The sequence below is a fragment of the Somniosus microcephalus genome, chromosome 11 (genome assembly GCF_052327205.1).
Source record: "Somniosus microcephalus isolate GS21.2 chromosome 11, FLI_Smic_1.0, whole genome shotgun sequence".
NCBI classification, from domain to species: domain Eukaryota; kingdom Metazoa; phylum Chordata; class Chondrichthyes; order Squaliformes; family Somniosidae; genus Somniosus; species Somniosus microcephalus.
In genome coordinates this window covers 51,972,514-51,993,632 of record NC_140997.1, presented here as the reverse complement: position 1 = coordinate 51,993,632, position 21,119 = coordinate 51,972,514, and the positions used below count along the sequence as shown (strand labels likewise).

Here is a 21,119-nt window from a genome sequence, read left to right as displayed (position 1 = left end):
CATCTTCAATAGCACTCCTTCATTAGTGCACTGAGTGTCTTGGAGTAGGGGATGAACCCACCACCTTGTGACTGAGAGGAGAGAATGCTACTAACTGAGCCAAATTGACACCTTACAACTGAACCAAACAAATTAATTTAATGTGTGAATTATTGTAACTAATGTATTTAATGGGTATATTATTGTAACTAGTGCATTTCATAGTGTATTATATGGATGTATTATTGTAAATAGTATGTTCTTGGGCATATTATGTAATTAGTGCATTTAGAGGGTCAACTTGGTTCCTGTTTCCCATCAGTGTGTCATCTTGGAGCGAACATGACCCCAAAGGGTAGTACGATAGCAAAATACTGCAGATGTTGGAAATCCGAAATAACAACAGAAAATGCTGGAAAAACTCAGCAAGTCAGGCAACATCCGTGGAGAGAAATTTGAGTTGACGTTTCGGGTTTGAAACGTCAACTCAAATTTCTCTCCACGGATGTTGCCTGACTTGCTGAGTTTTTCCAGCATTTTCTGTTGTTATTTCATGACCCCAAAGGGATTGCTTTCCTTCACTTCCTCGCAAGGCAGTCACTAGATTTTGACAACTTAGTGTCTGCGTTTTTTTTTTAAACCAAACATAATCCTGATACTCCGTAATGAAATGCTATAACAACAACGTGTGAACTACTGCCCTTACGACATTATTATTACTGACAAAAGTAATCATTTTAAATAATGCTCTTGGAAGGTGCACGCACACACAGAAATGGGCACCGAACGCCACCTACAAACTCGAAGTAATGCAATTAACAGCAAGTTTCAGAACTTAGGCTGTGGTTACAGTGTGATATCATTCTGAGACTGGTCGGCACAGAGTCTGATTTGCACCTGGGAAGAGCATTACTTGACTTGGTGTGATGCTGCATTCTCTGCTCTAGCAGAAAGCTGTGCACATGCATACTTGTGCAGAGACATGCTCCTGATTGGTAAACTATTCAAACTATCAGTGCATGTTGGAGTGTCAACTATCAAAATGTTAAAAAAAGACATTTCAATAAGTTTAGAAAAAGTATACACGAACACTTTTTATAAACCCAGCTTGACATAGTATTGCACGTAACATTCGCGCCACACAAGTACTAGGCATGACCATCTCCAACAGGAGAGAGTCTAACCACCTCCCCTTGACATTCAATGGCATTACATAAAAAGATAAGAAATAGGAGCAGGAATTTGGCCCCTCGAGCCTGCTCCGCCATTCAATAAGATCACGGCTGATCTTCTACCTCAACTCCACTTTCCTGCACTATCCCCATATCCCTTGATTCCCTTAATATCCAAAATTCTATTGATCTCTGTCTTGAATATACTCAACGACTGAGCCTCCACAGCTCTCTGGGGTAGAGAATTCCCATCATCAAATTCCCCACCATCAACATCCTGAGAGTCATCATTGACCAGAAACTGAACTGGACCAGCCTCATAAATATGGTGGCTACAAGAGCAGATCAGAAGTTAGGTATTCTGCAGCGAGCGTCTCACCTCCTGACTCCCCAAAGCCTTTCCACCACCTACAGGGCACAAGTAAGGAGTGTGATAGAATATTCTCCACTTGCCTGGATGAGTGCAGCTCAAACAACACAAGAAGCTCGACACCATCCAGGACAAAGCAGCCCGCTTGATTGGCACCCTATCCAACACCATAAACATTTGCTCCCTCCACTACCGGCGAATCATGGCTGCAGTGTGTACCATCTACACGATGCACTGTAGTAACTCATCAAGGCTTCTTCAACAGCACCTCCCAATCAGGGACCTCTGCCACCTAGAAGGACAAGGGCAGCAGGCACATGGGAACACCACCACCTCCAAGTTTCCCTCCAAGTCACACACCACCCTGACATGGAAATATATCGCCGTTCCTTCATCGTCACTGGGTCAAAATCCTGGAACTCCCTCCCTAACAGCACTGTGGGAGCACCTTCACCACACGGTCTGCAGCGGTTCAAGGCGGCGGCTCACCACCTTCTCAAGGGCAATTAGGATGGGCAATAAATGCTGGTATTGCCAGCAATGCCCACATCCTGAGAATGAATTTAAAAAACATGAGGACAACTCCAAGGTAGGAGGAGTTTCTCATACTCTCCAATCCAGTCAGATTGGTTCAGGTCACCAGTTATACAGTGACTTGTGTTGCTGTGAAGCGGAAATAACTTTGCAGCAACACAAAAGTAGCAGTGCAACTGCTTCCTTAAACCTAGGTTTATGGTCAGGGGTTTGTGCCTGATCTATCAAAGGACAAGTCTCACAGCCAGTACACGTATTGTTTTGACAAACTTTATTATATTAAAAAATTCTCTGTTGCATGGGATTAGTTTTAAGAGTCAGTGGCTCAAGGACCAAATTTAGAAAACATACATTTCAGCCCTTAGCAATTGAGTGGCGATAATCTGCTTTCACAAGTGCATTATTACTGGGAAGATGCTTTGGGGTTGTTCTGACCCATCTAATGTGAGCAGAGGCAACACGCGCGAAACCTTCACAGAAATGAACGCTAATCCTGCATTTAACAAAAGCCATAATCAAAGATACGACACGCCCTTAAAAATTCCCCGTCCTGATAAGTTGTCGGCTATTTTTACCAACCAGGAAACGGCGCTGCCAACAATATTTCAGCTCTCCGAAACTTACTTTCAGTTTCCTGGAAACCACCGTGCAGTTTACAAGAAAAGGTGATTAAGGATTGAGTGACACGCCGAAGCGAACCACTGCAGACTCAGGAGCTTTATCGATTAACCTGTCCATATTTTCAGACGACGTTTGACTATTTTGTTACAATTCTTTATTTTCTGCACCGACCGAAATGATAATATTAAAGACAGTTACAATTCTTAGCATCCATCCAAGAGATCTCCAGTGTCTATCCCCTTATATATTAAATATATATATATATATAAATAAATGATACATATATAGCTATAATATATACATATATAAAAATATATATACACACACACATTTATATCTCCGAATGCAACCATCAAATGGGATTTTAAAATGCTACTAAAGCTTACTGTAAATTGTTAATCAAACAACGCACCCATCCTATCGAAGCCGCCCCTTTGACTTTCTATTTTTGCTATGACCACACGTGTTGTTTAAGGGGAGCGTCGTCGGCTTCCTAAAGTTGATGCTTGCTGCCCCCCGGTCTGTTGGACCCAGTGAAGCCCCGCAAGCCGACAAAGATGCGCAGAAAATGCTGGCTGTCCTCCAGCACACGCCAAAAGCCAGTGCTTCAGCTGCCTTCAACAACAAAAATACAGCAAACAACGTGCGTAACCATAACCACCGCGACCTTACACTTACCTCAGATTTATTTCCCCAAGACTCAGATTTAACGACCTAAAACTCCCAATGACCAAGACGTAGGGCGCCTGAACGATGTCCCCACACACACACAACCCGAGCGCACTCTCACTGAAAGGTGAATGCAACAGTGGGGGATCGAACATACCGGTGGAGCTGGGCACTCAGCGCCGAACCCTGTCTTCAGCACCTTCAGGTCAACACCAAGAGCAGTTAGTGCGGGGATCCCCCCGCAGTGCAAGTGCACCGCCTTCGAATTTGGTGCCACATTGCATCCGAACTAAAGTTGATTTGAAAGGGCGTATTCTTGTTAAACAGTTTCACTTTGTGCTCTGATCAGTTATCTTGCAAGAGGCGCCATTTTGAAGGAGATGGAAGAGGCTCCCCACTTTCAACATGATGACCTCATGTGCCCATTTATTTCACTGTTTGCAAAACAAAAGAAAATGGGTTTTGTAATGTAGATATCTTTAAGGGGGAACTATCTTTTACAGCTCATGTATACAGCAGTACTGGCAGTGACCACACCTGTATATAGCACTGAGTAGTAATCTGTACAGATCAGTTCCAGTGTGAGCCACGTTGAGTAAACACCTGTTGTACCGTTCTCCTGCAGTCTGTGTCTTATTATACAGTTCTCCTGCAGTCTGTGTCTTATTATACACAGAGACAACATTGGCGACAAGGCAAGTTCGAACCTACCTGCAACTCTGCATCACCTCCCGGGGATTCGTTCCTGGAGATCAGTGGATTGGAGGTCAAGGCCAGAGACTCGGGTGTCGACCACGGGCAACCGCCCAGTCATCCAGCAGAGACTCGAGAATTGTGGGGGAGGCTGTCAAGAGCCAGGCTTGGCTTTCCGGTCGAGGTGGTCCAGCGAAACGGGCTGGCAACAGGTAGTGCGCAGACCCTTCCCGGACAGCGGTGGGCTAGAGCCCGACCGAGCGGCACAGCAAAGGGCCGAGCAGCGTCGACGGGGGAGAGAGAGAGGGCAGAGCGCACAGGGTGCAGCCGGTGTTCAGGGGCTGAGCAGCGTCGAAGAGAGGGAGAGAGACACGTAGAAACCCGCGAGGCGCCGCCATTGCCACGAGGACCGCCAAGAGCGGTGTTGGCAGCAGCGCAGGAGAAGCGCGCGAAGCCTACAGGGTGCCGCCATTGCCACGAGAACCGCCGGGAGCGGCGTTGGCAGCAGCGGGGGAGGAAGGAAAGCGCGGGAGATGCCATTTTAAGCCATTGGGAGACGCCATTTTAAACCACACCCAAAATGCCGAAGAGTGGCAGTATCACCGCGTTTGACAATGAAGTCGAAGATTGGACTACATATGTCGAACGAATAGAGGTATACTGCAAGGCAAATGAGGTGTCAGATGACAAGAAAGCGTCGGTATTGTTAAATTTAATGGGTGCAAAGACGTATGGTTTATTACGAAATCTATTAACCCCAACGAAGCCAATGGAAAAGAGTTTTGAAGACATAGTAACGATACTACAGGAACATTTAAACCCCAAACCGCTGCTGATAGCAGAAAGATTCAAGTTTCACAAACGGAACCAGCATAAGGATGAAAGCAATGCTGATTATTTAACAGAACTGCGCAAACTGTCGAAACACTGCCAGTTTGGAGCGGGACTGGCAGATACCTTAAGGGACAAGTTTCTGTGTGGGCTTCAAAGTGAAGGAACCCAGAAACGGCTTTTATCTGAAAAGGACCTTACGCTGGAAAAGGCTTTCAGCATTGCGGTATCATATGAAGCAGCAGCACGGGGTGCTGCAGAGATACAACAGAGACCGCAAGAATATGGCACAAACGAAATGTCATATAGAACAGAGAAGTGCTATCGCTGCGGCAGAACAACACACGACCAGAATGATTGCTGGTTCAAAGACAAATTGTGCAGACAGCGTGGAAAAGTAGGACACATAGCACGAGTCTGCAGGTCGGGAAAGAAAACCAGCAATAAGAAACCTACCAAAGAAAAGTACAAGAAGGTACATAAGATGACGGAGAATAGTTCAGACGAACAAAAGAGTGATAACGACTCCGAAAGCAGGGAACTGAGTTGTCTGAAACTACATAATGTGATCACAACGGAGGATCACCGAACCATTTGGGTCACTCTCAAGATAGCAGGAGTCCAGGTAAAGATGGAATTGGACACAGGATCAGCCCTAACAGTCATAAACCAATGGGACTACGAGCGGCTATTCTCACACATACCCTTGAGAGACGCAAAAATTATTTTGAAGACGTACACGGGGCAAAAAGTCTACCCCAAAGGAAAAATAAGGGTGACCGTTATATATAACGGTAAGGAAACACCAAAACTAGACCTGTATGTATTGCAAGATGGAGGACCACCATTACTGGGACGTGAATGGATCCGGAAAATACAACTAGATTGGCATTCCATACAGGCATTGACTGTGGCTGACAAAAAGGATGACGACGTCACACTTGGGCGACTGTCAAAGATCCTAACTGACGCGAAAGAAGTGTTCCAGCAAGGACTCGGAACACTAAAAGGCATGACAGCGATGATTAAAATTGAAGAAAACGCAAGCCCAAAATTTTTTAAGGCCAGACCTTATGCGATCCGCCCAGCCGTCGAAGCAGAGCTGGAGAGTCTGGAACGTTCAGGTGTACTGTCCAAGGTAGACTGCAGCGAGTGGGCTACACCCATCATCCCTGTGATGAAAAAGTCGTTGAGCAGCACGCCTGGGGAACCAAGGAAGGTTCGCATCTGTGGGGACTTTAAGGTAACAGTGAACCCGGTCCTTCACACCGTACAATATCCACTTCCGCGGATTGAAGATATTTTCGCCTCGCTATCTGGAGGGAAACGCTTCACTAAGATTGATCTGGCCCAGGCGTATCTGCAAATGGAGGTAGAAGAAGCATCAAAAAAATACCTCACAATCAACGCCCATAAAGGTCTCTACCAATACAACCGGCTGGTATTCGGGGTAGCATCAGCTCCGGCTATTTGGCAGAGGGCAATGGAACAAGTCCTGCAAGGGATCCCAGGGACCCAGTGTTATTTGGACGACATCCTGGTCACGGGCGAAAATGACAGTGATCACCTTGCCAACCTGGAGCAGGTGCTCACTAGATTGCAGGAATATGGGCTCCGAGCTAACTGCCCCAAATGCGAGTTTTTTAGAAAACAGATCTCGTATTATGGCCACGTTATCGATAAAGAGGGGTTACATAAGTCCCCAGAGAAGATTGAGGCAGTAGTCAAGGCTCCAGCACCGGAAAATGTGTCACAACTGAGGTCGTTCCTCGGGCTGGCAAACTACTACCATAAGTTCTTGCCAAATTTGTCTACAATACTACACCCACTGAACACCCTACTGCAAACTGGGGTGCCATGGAAGTGGAGTGACGAATGTAGACGAGCTTTCCAGAAGAGCAAAACACTAATCACATCGAAAGAAGTATTGGCCCATTACAACCCGGCATTACCAATTCGGTTGGCATGTGATGCGTCACCCTATGGCATTGGAGCGGTGCTGTCACACAAATTCTCGGATGGCTCAGAGAGGCCAATAGCCTTTGCGTCACGATTACTAACCTCAGCCGAGCGTAACTATGCCCAGATTGACATGGAGGCCCTCAGCCTAGTGTGGGGAGTGAAAAAGTTCAATCACTATCTGCACGGGCAGAAATTCACCTTGCTGACTGATCACCAGCCTCTTGTCTCCATTTTTAATCCAAAGAAGGGCGTTCCGGTGATGACTGCGCAACGACTACAAAGATGGTCACTTTTTCTAGGGGCGCACCACTATGAGATTGAATATAAGGGCACGAAACAGCATGGAAATGCTGATGGGCTATCACACCTGCCACTGCCTACTGCGGAGGAAGCACCGGCAGTGGATCCTGTCGAAATATTCCATTCGACTATAGTTGAATACCTACTGGTAACTAACGCTTGTATCGAAAAGGAAACCCGAAATGACCTGACACAGTCTCGGGTATATGATTTGACGGTGAAGGGATGGCCAGCACATGGCGACTCACTGTTGCCAGCATTCTCGACAAGGAGAGAACAGCTGTCAGTGTGCCGGGGGACCTTGATGTGTGGATCCCGAGTGGTAATTCCACCCAAGTTAAGGGATAGAGTGCTCAATGAGCTTCATGAGGGTCATCTGGGAGGGGTAAAAATGAAAAGCCTAGCCAGGGCTTATGTGTGCTGGCCGGGAATCGATAAACAAATCGAGGACATGACCAAGAGCTGCTCAGGATGCCAGAAAGTCCAAAATGCACCACCACATGCCCCTCTACACCCATGGGAGTGGCCCTCATCTCCATGGCAACGGGTGCATATTGATTTTGCTGGTCCATTCATGGACTCAATGTTTTTAATAGCCATGGATGTGCACTCGAAATGACCTGCAGTCATCAAAATGTCCACCACCACCGCGGAGAAAACTATTGCAGTCCTATGGACCATTTTTGCCAGGAATGGCTTGCCAGAACAGATTTGCTCCGACAGCGGACCACAGTTTGTGTCCGAAGAGTTCCGGAGGTTCTTGAAAAAGAATGGGGTAAGGCATTACACATCCGCCCCGTATCGTCCAGCCACAAATGGATTGGCTGAGAGGTTCGTACAAACCTTTAAGAAGGCAATAAAGGCTATGTACAATGACAACATTCCGCTGCAGCACAAGGTGGACAATTTCCTGTTCGCCTACTGGAATGCGACACATGCAGTCACCAACCAGGCCCCAGCCATGATGTTCTTTAACCGAAGGTTAAGATCTCGCCTGGATTTGCTCAGACCAAACGTACGAAGAGATGTTGAGAGTAAGCAATTCCAGCACATCCATGAGAAGCCAACAAGGAGCTTCAATGTAGGGCAACCAGTCTTGGCCCGCGACTACCGAACAGAAAAATGGCAGCCAGGAACGATATGCACACGGCAGGGCCCACTAATGTACACAATGGACGTTGGGGAGAGCATCGTGAGACGCCATGCTGACCAGATCCTAGAGTCACAGGAACAAGTCAACCCCATGCCTCGCCCATACGTACCTGGTGATGAACCCGACGTACAGGTAGCATCTACCCCAGAAACAGTAGCATCGGAAGCTGATGAACCAACCGACGACAGGGGGCCAGAATCGCCTCTGCACCAAGAGCAAGACACTCGGGAAAGGCGCTATCCAGAAAGGATCAGGAAGCCTCCCCAAAGACTGAATATATAAATAGACAATTTTCACCTAATGTTACATGTTAAAAGTGTTAATTGTAATTAGTTTGATATTTAATTGTTAAATGAGTGTTATGGTACTGTTAATCTAAAAGGGGAGGAATTGTAATGTATATACCTTTAAGGGGGGAACTATCTTTTACAGCTCATGTATACTGCAGTACCGGCAGTGACCACACCTGTATATAGCACTGAGTAGTAATCTGTACAGATCAGTTCCAGTGTGAGCCACGTTGAGTAAACACCTGTTGTACCGTTCTCCTGCAGTCTGTGTCTTATTGTACACAGACACAACAGGTTTGTCGCATTTTCTTATTACAGGCACCAATTCCCTTTTATATAGCGGCCTTTAACATTTAAATAAAAAACATGGCCAAGATAGGCATATGTAAAATGGAAGCCCAATCAGGAAAGGAGAGATTTGGTCAAAAGGAGGGGATTTGAGCCTGTTCTGAGTGGAGCGAGAGGCGAAGTAGTGGAGAAATTTAGTAAAGGAATTCCAATCAAGAAGAACCCATGTGGCTGCAGACTGGGGAGGGGGGAGTCAGAGAAATGGGAGTTGGAGGGTGGGAGAGACTTAGGGCTGGAGGAGGTTAAGATGGGGCAAGGCCGCAAAATGAGGTTGAGGATTTTAAACTTGAGACATTGGAGGATAGGGATCCAATGTAGGTCAGTATGGAATTGTTGTGGGACAGGATACGGGCAGTAGACAACTTGGTGTTCATAGAGGATGGGAGCCAGGCACGGAGAGCATCAGAGTCATCAAGTCTGGAGGTGATGAAAGCATGGACGCAGTTTTCAGTGATGGAGGGACTGAGGTAGTCATGGAGGTGGGCAATATTGTGGAATTGGAAGCAAGTGATCTTTGTCAAGGAGGGGATATGGGGTCTGAAGCTTGGCTCAGGGTCAAACAGGACACAGAGTTTGCGAACAGTCTGGTTCAGCCTGAGAGAGTGGCCAAGGATGGGGATGGAATGGGAACTGATGTTACTTCACAGAATAGTAGAATCTGAAAAAAAAACTGGCCCTGACTTAGTTCTGCCAAGTCTCTGCTCTTTTTGTTAAGTTGTGAAATTCTGATAGGGAGGGGTGGATGCTTTTTGTGCTCGCCCCTTCTATCCTGGCATCATTAAAAGACAGTGGCCCCGATATTAATGTGAAGCCGGCTTTCAAGCGGTGGCGGGGGGTGGAATTGTGTGGGCGAAACCCAGAAGTCAAGTTAACGACTCGGAATCTGCGATCTCAACTGAATCGAAGCAATAAATTTTGACCTCTGGGTTTCACATCTCCTAGCTGCGCAGCAGGCGTGATGCGCATCCACAGGACATGATTTCAACTCTATTTAAAGGCGCAATGTAGAAATGTAAATTGGAGGAGCCAGGAGATGTTGAAGATGGATGCACAGGGAGCAAGTGCAGCACCCAGATTTAATGATGCCTGGAATTACTGCTGGGTGCAGGGAGGAGCAGGAGGGACATACTCTTCCCCAGCAATGGGAGGAAGAAACCTGCGGCTCTCACCAAGAAGGAGTGGTTGGAGGCAGTTGAGGAGATGAGTCGCAGAGATTTGTGTTGGATGCAGTACAAAATTTAATGACCTAACCAGGTCAGAAAAAGTGAGTGCATTTGCTGATTCACCTACATCCAGTGGATTATGTCCCCCTCCCCCTGCCCATCACTCTGCTTTGCCAAGCATACTCCATCACATCACTCCTCATACCCACTCAGATTTCAGCAGCACCCAGTCTTCACTTTCTCTATCCTTCATCACTTCCCCATTTATCCATCCACCGTTGACACTCACCCCAATCCTTATGCAGTGTGATGCATCTGCCTCATAGTCACCCTCACCAAATGCACTGGATGAATACCTCACCTTCACTTACAGGTCTGTTTTTTCTCTCCTTGTAGGAGAGGAGATTGCAAAACACAAGGGAGAGGGACAGGACTGGAGGTGGGCCACCACAAATAGCCCAGCTCACAGATGCAGGGGAGGTGCCCTGGAGATAAGTGCCACATCTACGGCCCTCTCAGTCAGAGATGAAGAGACAGGGAGCTCACAGAATTAAAAATATCTCTGACACACATATGTTGACTTCATTTCATCAAAGACTGAACTATGAGAAGACTGAGTATGGTGATTGTCAAGGTTGTGACTTTGCCACGACTAATTCATACCCCTTTCTGTTGTCTTCCCGTGCCTTCTCGTGTACAGCAAGTGTTACTGGGCATACATGAGGATGATTTCTCAGTGGACCTCATTCCTTCTGAGGGTGCACCGTCACAGGATGTGCAGCCATGAACCAGCGCAAATACTCACACTTCAGTGGGTCCACTTAGACAGCTGGGTTTTCACCTGGTGATTCACAACTCACAAGTGAGCACGAGCAGCCACTAGTGGCAGGGACAGCTGTGGCAAATCCACATCACGGGGCTCAATCCTCTCCAAGCTCTACCCAGCTGGACACAGGTGCTGAACCCCGGGGGCTATCGTTGAGAAGGAGAATGCTAGAGGTGCATCAGCAACTTAGCCAGGTACTGACAGACACTCTCCACAATAGTGGAGAGGATGTAGGCGTCCAACTCGATCACTAGGGAATTGGTCCTCTTTTTGTTAGAACCGGTTAACTGTAAATTAACTGTAACTTAATAAAACTTTAAATGAAACTAACAAATTAAATTAAAATTTGGTTTGCCGGGGTGATGATGCACTCCAGTCCCCGCGGCGCCCACTGGTCTCGGAAGGCCTCAAGTGTGCCGGCAGACACCGCGTGTTCCATCTCCAGGGCCACCCGGGCGCGGAAGAGAGGCATAGGAAATTGGTGGAGCAGGGAATTGCGAGAATCTCTGCCATGGAGAGAGTGGCTGCCGCCATGGAGTTTCAAGCACGGCTCTCAATGAGTCCATGCAGGCCATTTGTGCGGTCATGCAGACTTTGGATGCCAACATGTCTGTTGTCTTAAACAGGATGGCAGAAACGTTATTCTCAGCCTTACGACGCGCACTGATCTTCACCAATCCGGTCTGCAGCAGAGTGGTAGGAATGATGTGCCGCTGGCCCAGGAGAGGGATGATGGCAAAAAGGGACATGAAGTGGGAATTCCACTCAAAGCGCTCCCACTTGTCACCCATTGCCCCCCACCCCACAGCCTGTACCCGACATGCCTCGTCTCCCAATGGCCGAGCCTGCCCCTGCACAGGTGCAGGTGGAGCAGTCGTTGGTGGGGCTCGAGTGCTCCGAAACCCAGTGGGCATAGACCAAAAGCATCTCAGCAGTCAGGGCAGGGACCTGAGCAGCCTGCTGAAACCACAGAGGATGCACCGCATAGAAGTGAGGGACTGGAGGAGGGTTCGAATGTTCCATTAGGTGTCAGCTGTGGCTCAGTGGGTGGCACTCTCGCCTCTGAGTCAAGATTGTGGGTTCAAGTCCCACTCCAGAGACTTCAGCACAAAATCTAGGCTGACACTCCAATGCAGTACTGAGGGAGAGGTGCCATCTTTCAGATGAGCAGAGGAATCCTCCCCGGTGTTCTGGCCAATATTTATCTCTCAACCAATATTATTAAAACAGACTATCTGGTCATTTATCTGTTGCAGTTATTGAACCTTACTGTGCACAAACTGGTTGCTGCTTTTGCTAAATTACAACAGTGACTACACTTCAAAAAGTACTACATTAGCTGAAAAGCATGTTGGGATGTCCTGAGGTTGTGAAAGGCGCTATATAAATGCAAGTCTTTTATTTTCTTTTAGCTGACTGGTTAGTTAGGATACAATCCTTTTTCCCTGTTCAGAATTTTGCAAACCATAATAGAAACCTAAAAAATAACAGCACAAAAGGAGGCCATTGCATCGGTGTTGGCTCTCTGAAGAACGATCCACTTAGTCCCAATCCCCTGCCCTTTCCCCATACTCTTTTAAATCTCTATTTTTCCAAATATTTATCCACTTCCCTTTTAAAAATTGAGAGATTCTGCTTCTACCACAGTTTCTGGTAGAGCAAAGAATCATTAGAAATTAAATTAAATCATCATAGATTGCACTATTTTTTTTACAATTTGCTTAAATGTATTCACATTCAGCTGGACAGCCAGAGTTTGAAACAGTGACAGCCACAACAAATATAGATATAAATAACCAGAAAATAGGAACTAGAGAAAACATTTTGAACTGAGAGCAAGCAGTCATTTAAATTCAGCAGAACTGTCAGCATCCTGTCCTATTTCTTACTTCACTGGCTACTTTATAGTGTAATTTCTTGTTCTTATTGCATGATTCACAACTGGTCCGACTGTTAAGTTCCACTCACTTGTGCTCTTACTGCCAACTACTTCTTGTATCTTTCATTGCTACTCCTGCTGATTGTTGACGACATATTGTAATGGATCAGTTGTCATGTTTCTTAAAGTGTTTTAATTATTTATTTCATGCTGTGCCCTCCCTCCTTGAGAAATTCCACTGCAACCACTGTCAGTGATCCTTTACATGTATGATTTTCTTTAAACTAATAGATTGCATAAAGTTAAAAAAAATTATTTATTGTTTCCCGATTGATATAAATTAATTTTAGGGATGACAACAAAGTTATTTCAATGATATATCAAGAAAAGAAAAGAAACTTGAACAGTTGAAAGCAGCCTTTATAGATTTTTTTCAGGCGCATTTTGTGATTATATTGATAGGAATAAGAATGAGAATATTTATTTATTTCCACCCAATGTTAGCCTAACCTGTCCCTAGGTCAAGTATCGTACAGTTTGAGGAGGAGAAAAGCTTCAGCAATGGCCATACAAAAGTACTTTAATCCCAAATTTAACAATGAATATAGGATTGCAGGAACATTTTTGCAGCTCATCAACTGTTCAATATGAACTGGACTGAAACTGCTGAAACTACTTTTGGTTATTACCATTAGATGGTGTTTGAGAGCAGATGTTCACCTCATAGAATCATACTGCACAGAAGGAGGGTTTCGTAATCTGGGATGTTAAGATTAAGGTTATCCACCAGGTGGTGCTGTAGCCAATACTGCTGCTAAGGTCAGAGGTTTGCTTCCTGTTAAGGTCAGAGGTTTGCTTCCTGTCAAGGTCAGCAAAGGTGAAATGCCAGGATGCAGGCATGATGTTTGTTACTCTGTTTGTTAATAAAGTACTCGTGCTAATCCTACGATATCGCCTCTTCGAGTCCTTGTCTCACTACATGGATTTATCACAGAGGGTATTCGGCTCATCGTGCCTGTGCTGGCTCTTTGAAAGAACTATCCAATTAATTACACTCCCCTGCTCTTTCCCCATAGCCCTGCAAATCTTTCCTTTTCAAGTATTTATCCAATTCCCTTTTGAAAGTTGCTATTGAATCTGCTTCCCCCAACCTTTCAAGTAGTGCGTTCCAAATCATAACAACTCACTGTTTTCTATACTGTGTTCACGTCTTTTCAAAAATATCTTAGAAATTCTGCGCAGAGATAGATGAAGCAAGAAGTTGAACTAAAATACAGAAATAAGTAAAAAAATAAAAAATGGGCTTATATTATTAAAGCCAGGCATTATTGAAATTTATGGATTGGCCCTTTTTTTTTTTAAATGGTCTGTCCGGATCAAAGCCAGACAGATGACAACTTTACAGGTGTTCCCGAATGGGACAAATTTGCACCACTGCAAATGCTCCAAATGTACAAAGATACAGGCCCTGAGCATCAGAGGAGATACCTGCATTTTATTATTGGCGAGCACTCACACCACCGGTGCCTGCCAGAACTTTAAACTCGGCTTTAAACTGGCATCCCTGTCCCACTTTAAAGTCTCTAAGTGCCCGCCAGCCCCCTCTACAGCCTGACATGTGCTGTCTGTGTTCTTCGGGGTTCTAGGCATGAACCCCGACTTGGGCCAGCCAGAAGGTCAGTACACCTCCTTTCACCCAGTGCAGCAGCCGGGCAGAGAATCCCAGGCCTGGGAGTGCCCTGCCTCTGGCCACACCACCTCTGACATGGGGGGACCATGTGGAGGGAGGTTCTAATGCAAACGTGGGTCCTCTGGATACGCATGTTGGAGGCTGGGACTCAGCATATCCAGGACCAGGCCTAATTCATGAGTTTCTACCTCACTCCTGTGATGAAATATTCCATTCATCACTGCCTGTGACTGTGGTCGGTTTCAGTGTCATTTCCCTTCCCCCAGTCCTCATTGTATTGTTTATTGGAATGTGCTGGAATGTGCTGTGTGCAGGGCTCCGCCCATACCTGGCCCCTTTTGTAAGCTAGCTCAGTCTGGCCTCAGTCTCCAGAAGGAAGATACCTCTCTCTCTTACGTGTTACTTTCTAAGTTAATAAAAGCCTTGTTTTGTTTCGCTAACATCGAGTCTCGGAATTATTGAGGCACATCAATTTTATTAACTTATTTTTTCAACACTATGGATCAACTCCTGAAACCCGAACGTTTGGATTTGGATCAACATGCTCCGGACGCATCAGCACGCTTCGGACACTGGTTTGAGTGTATGGAATTCTTCCTGGACAATTCCGCAGCCGTCAAAGACGCTACGGACGCTGCGAGGATGAGACTCGGAATTCTGCGGAATTGGGTAAGCCACCGGGTTTACCCCCTCATCCAAGACGCCGATACGTACCTGGCCGCCTGCGACATCTTAAAGGCGCATTACCAGCAGCCTATGAATGAGGTGTATGCTAGGCATCTGCTCGCTACTCGCGCACAGCGACCTGGGGAATCGGTGGAGGAGTTCCTAAGCACCCTGAAAATGCTTGGCAAAGACTGCAAGTGCCGAGATGTAAAAGCCGCAGTGTACACTGACGAGCTTGTTCGCGATGCCTTTATCACAGGCCTCAGCTCCACTTACATCCGGCAAAGACTGCTGGAAAAAACGGGGTTGGACCTGAAACAGGCTGCGGACACCGCGCGATCCCTGGATGTGGCCCAGAGAAACTCGGACGCCTACTCTTCAGCCCGCGCCGTCCACGCCGCCACGTGTGCACCGAGGGCGCCGCCATCTTGGAAGGCATCTTCCCCGCCCGGCAGCCCGACACCGGCGGGGCCCCGCTCTCCCCCCAGAAGCCCTACGACAGCCGCGACGCGTCAGGGACCCAACTGCTACTTCTGCGGGCAGCCAAAACACACCAGAAACCTGTGCCCGGCGAAAGGCACCACCTGCTTTAAGTGCGGTAAGAAGGGGCACTTCGGGAAGGTGTGCAGAGGGAACCCCGCCGGAAAACCAACCGCCGGAAAACCCGCCACCGCCGCGTGTGCGCCGTGGGAGCGGCCATCTTGGACGCCATCTTGCCCGACCTCGTGGGGTCTGCCATCTTATGAGCAGACAGCGTGGACGCCATCTTGTATCGATCAGGGCCCTACAGTGGCATCGGTCACAGTGGACCAGACCAGGCTGCACCCGCTATCCAAATCAATGGTGGACATCGAGGTAAACGGGTGCCGGGTTAAATGCTTAATTGACAGTGGAAGCACGGAGAGTTTTATCCACCCTGAATTGGCACAACAACTCTCCCTAAAGGTGCTCCCTGCTCAGGGTACCATCTCTATGGCTGATAAAACCCAGACATCGACCATTCTGGGTTACTGCACGGTACAATTGGGCGTTAACAGAACTGTATACGATAATTTTAAAGTATTAATCATGAAGAACCTATGTGCGAGCGTGATCTTGGGCCTGGATTTCCAGTGCAACCACCAAAGCATCACGCTCAAGTACGGTGGGTCCCAGCCGCCCCTCACAGTGTGCGGTCTGGCTACCCTGAAGGTAAAGCCGCCTTCACTATTCGCGAACCTTACCCCTAACTGCCGGCCAATAGCGACCAAAAGCAGGAGGTACAGCTGGGAGGACAGGCGGTTTATCGCGACCGAGGTAGACAGGCTCCTGAAAGAGCGCATTATTGAACGCAGCAACAGCCCGTGGTAGTGGTAAGGGGTAGCGAGAAGAAATGGATGGTGATCGACTATAGTCAAACGATCAACAGGTACACCCAACTAGACGCCTACCCGCTACCCCGCATATCAGAAATGGTGAACCAAATCGCCCAATACCGGGTGTTCTCCACCATCGACCTCAAGTCAGCGTACCACCAGCTCCCTATCAGACCAGAGGACCGCCCGTACACCGCCTTCGAGGCGAACGGACGCCTCTACCAATTCCTCAGAGTCCCCTTTGGGGTGACGAATGGGGTCTCGGTCTTTCAGAGGGAGATGGACCGCATGGTCGATGACCACCACTTGCAGGCAACCTTCCCCTACCTCGACAACGTCACCATCTGCGGCCACAATCAGCAGGATCACGACTCGAACCTCGAGAGGTTCCTGGAAACCGCACAAAAACTCAACCTCACCTACAACGAGGACAAGTGCGTTTTCAACACCACGCGCCTCTGCATACTAGGCTGCGTGGTGGAGAATGGGGAAATCGGACCAGACCCCGACCGATTGCGCCCCCTACGGGAGCTGCCCCTGCCCAACACTCCCAAAGCCCTGAAAAGGTGCCTGGGGTTATTTTCTTATTATTCCCAATGGGTCCCCAACTACTCCGACAAAGCCCGCCCCCTCTTGAAAGCATCCTCTTTTCCGCTCTCTGCTGAGGCCCACGCCGCCTTCAAAAGCATTAAGCAGGATATTGAGCGGGCCACGCTACAGGCAGTGGACGAGAACACTCCATTTCAAGTGGAAAGTGATGCGTCTGACTTCGCCTTGGCGGCCACCCTCAACCAGGCGGGGCGGCCCGTAGCTTTCTTCTCGAGGACCCTCCAAGGGCCCGAGATCAGACACTCCTCCGTGGAAAAGGAGGCCCAAGCCATCGTGGAGGCAGTGCGCCACTGGCGCCACTACCTAGCCGGCAAACGCTTCACCCTACTCACCGACCAGCGGTCGGTAGCGTTTATGTTCAATAATAAACAGAGGGGGAAGATTAAAAATGATAAGATTCTTAGGTGGCGGATCGAGCTCTCCACCTTCGAGTATGACATCATTTACCGGCCAGGGGCCCTTAACGAATCCCCTGACGCCCTCTCACGAGGGACGTGTGCCAGCGCCACCGGGGATCGGCTACAGACCCTCCACAACGACCTCTGCCACCCAGGGGTCACGCGGCTGTTCCACTTCATAAAGTCCCGTAACTTACCCTACTCGATTGAGGAAGTTCGGTCCCTGACCAGGAACTGCCGCACTTGCGCTGAGTGCAAGCCTCGGTTCTACCGCCCAGATAGAGCCCACTTAATCAAAGCTACACGGCCCTTTGAGCAGCTCAGCTTAGATTTCAAGGGCCCCCTCCCGTCCGTCGACCGCAATGTTTACTTCCTGAACATTGTGGACGAATACTCCCGGTTCCCATTCGCCTTCCCCTGCCCAGACATGACCAGCGCCATGGTCATTAAATGCCTCAACAACCTGTTCTGCCTGTTCGGTATGCCGAGCTACATCCATACGGATAGGGGGGCGTCCTTCATGAGTGAAGAGTTACGCCAGTACATGCTGTCCAAGGGGATCGCCACGAGCCGTACCACCAGCTACAACCCCCGGGGTAACGGCCAAGTGGAGCGAGAGAACGGGACAGTATGGAAAGCAGTCACTCTAGCTCTAAGGACCAAGCTGGCAGGAAGTCCTCTCGGACGTGCTCCATTCGATACGGTCGCTATTGTGTACGGCCACTAATGCCACGCCTCATGAACGAATGTTTGTCTTTCCCCGGAAATCCACCTCAGGCGTATCCATGCCGTCATGGCTCTCCACCCCAGGTCCGGTACTCGTGCGAAGGCATGTGAGGGGCCACAAGACGGACCCCCTCGTGGAGCCAGTACACCTACTCCACGCCAACCCCCAATACGCATATGTCCGGCACGCCGATGGAAGGGAGGACACCGTGTCCATAAAAGACGTCGCCCCAGCCGGCATCGACAACAACCACGGCAATAGCAGCAACAACGATCACAGCAACTCTTACCCACCCACTACTCTTTCATCACCCCCGGAAGAACATCGACCAACGGCACCCCCACCAACTACCCCTTCAACAACCCTGGCGGCACCCCCGGCAGAGACCCAGGAGGCTACCGGGGACACCCAGCCGACACCCGCGGCACCACAACAGCCACGTCGGTCGCAGAGGACTATCAAACCCCCGAACAGACTAAACCTATAGAAGGGGTGAATGTGATGAAATATTCCATTCATCACTGCCTGTGACTGTGGTCGGTTTCAGTGTCATTTCCCTTCCCCCAGTCCTCATTGTATTGTTTATTGGAATGTGCTGGAATGTGCTGTGTGTAGGGCTCCACCCATACCTGGCCCCTTTTGTAAGCTAGCTCAGTCTGGCCTCAGTCTCCAGAAGGAAGATACCTCTCTCTCTTACGTGTTACTTTCTAAGTTAATAAAAGCCTTGTTTTGTTTCGCTAACATCGAGTCTCGGAATTATTGAGGCACATCAACTCCCACCAGACATACAGAGGGAGTGTGCCGGAATGTCCGTGAATTTTTGAGGCCACCGTTTATATAAACGACAGGAGACAACTCAAATTAACTGCTCCCTGTCTGATGTTAATTGAATGGGATATTGATCTTGAGGAATGTAATGTGTCTGGGAGGTTACTGATAGCAGAGCTGCAATATCTCGTGCAGCAGTAGCAGCTATTAAAGGCCTGTTGTTGCTAGTTAAGGGGGAGCAGCATGCAATTATTTCACTGATGGAAAAAAGAAAGAATAGAAAATGATCCATCACCTTTTGAAGATAGTGCCTTCAAGTGCTGCTGGATCAGGTACAAGAAAGGTAGGGTTATTGCCTTTGGGGCTGAGAGGCACCTCCTTTTCAGAACAGTTGCAAAGCAGGAGATGACAGAAAGAGTGAACGCAGTCTCATGAATTCAGAAATCATGAGAGCACATGTTTGGCAGCCATGGGAAGATTTCCAAGCTAAGAGTACACATCATTTGCACAATGTATATAAAAAGAAAGACTTGCATTTATATAGCGCATTTCATGGCCCCAGGGCATCCCAAAGCGCTTTACACCCAATGAAGTACTTTTGAAGTGTGGTCACCGTTGTAATGTGGACAACGCGGCAGCCAATATGCGCACAGCAAGGTCCCACAGAGAGCAATGAGATAATGACCAGACAATCTGTTTTGGTGATGTTGGTTGAGGGATGAATATTAGCCAGGACACAACTTCAATCGATTACCACTAAAGAGGGGCCTTGCTGTTCCCTTGGGCAATAAAAAAAAGTTTCCTCTTTCTTCAGCCTGATAGCTCCCCTATCAGAACAGTGTGTGCTGCTCTGGGCACCCACAGGCAATGTATGATGGGTGCCTCTGTGGCGTGAATCTCCCCCCGCCTTAATTATTTAAATAACCCCGCCCTTGGGAATTGGGCTGTCATTGGTACAGCACAGAAGGAGGCCATTCAGCCCATCGAGTCTGTGCCGGCTCTTTCGAAGAGCAATCCACTTAGTCCCACTCCCCTGCTCTTTCCCCATATCCCTGCAATTCAGGTGAAAGCAGTAAGTGAAAGTTCCGCCCCACTGCACTTACACCATGGATATTTAGGCTAAATGTTTACTTGGTGAATGCTGGGGGAAGCATGAGAAATCAACCAAGAAATAAATCATCACATTTTACTGGTTTGAATTACATCATCAAAATAGAACCAATTTCTTACCTTTTAATGAGTACTCCTGAAATGAAACATAATGTAGGTCTTTTTTTTTGCTTTCAAAGGGCCTTGTAAAATGTTTAAACAAACTGCAGGTGAGTAATGCATTAATGTCAGTACACACTCATTCACAAAGCCCATTCATAAAGGAGGATAAAAAAAAGATGAAATTACTTACTGCCTGCTTGCCCATTTGCCCACGTTTGATCCTTGTCGTTGACTTGTTGAAACACTCCACAAATCCATGGAAAATGGGCAGAGAGAATGGAGAGAAATGTTTGCCAGTAGCTTTCCTCTTTGCCAAGAACAGATACCAGGATGATCCGTGGCAAGTCCTCGGGTTCACATTGGTTGTAGTGCCAGTAGCCATCCTTTGTTAAAAGTCCCTTTTCCAGTAAGTCACTCAATAAGACTTGGAATTTCGAAGGAGGCGCTTTTGAAAGTACATTAATCAGGCCAAGTAGGGATTTTCTGGAGTGAGTCATACCTAGAGAAATTTAATTAGGTAATAATTAATAATCATAAATCACATAAAAATATTCCAAATAGGCACTGTATTGAATGCTTAGTTCTCTAATTGCAAGTGTCAGCTCTCTTGTGAAATAATACATGTGATTTCAGCAAGTATGCATACCAAATGTATGAATCAAATAGATAAGTGTCTGACCTCACAATGTTGTTTTACAGGAATAAAAAAGCAGTAATCTCCCTATTTGCAATTATAATATTGCAATAAACAGGGCAATGTACAAAATTAAATAAGAATGACTAGCTGTTAGTTTGGGTCAGTGGTAGCACTCTTGCCTCTGAGGCAGAAGGTTGTTATTTCAAGCACCACTCCAGTAGTTGACTATCAAGGCTGACACTTAGGGGTAGGAATTTGTTTGGGCCC

The 21,119-nt window shown here is 47.6% G+C and overlaps 1 protein-coding gene across 7 annotated transcripts in view; it reads right to left on the bottom strand.

Annotated features, from left to right (window-relative positions):
• Nucleotides 1-20,712, bottom strand: part of ciita (class II, major histocompatibility complex, transactivator) — an 89,867-nt gene extending 69,155 nt beyond the window's left edge. For 4 of the 7 annotated variants that reach the window (XM_086000635.1, XM_086000636.1, XM_086000637.1 and 1 more), the window contains exon 1: nucleotides 20,406-20,712. In XM_086000635.1, the coding sequence (XP_085856761.1) occupies nucleotides 20,406-20,712 (307 nt within the window). Of the gene's footprint in view, nucleotides 1-3,088; nucleotides 3,317-3,354; nucleotides 3,451-3,502; nucleotides 3,686-20,405 lie in introns of those variants that run through there. The other 3 variants (XM_086000640.1, XM_086000641.1, XM_086000639.1) reach the window with 3 other exon arrangements.
• Between the last annotated feature and the right edge of the window lie 407 nt (nucleotides 20,713-21,119).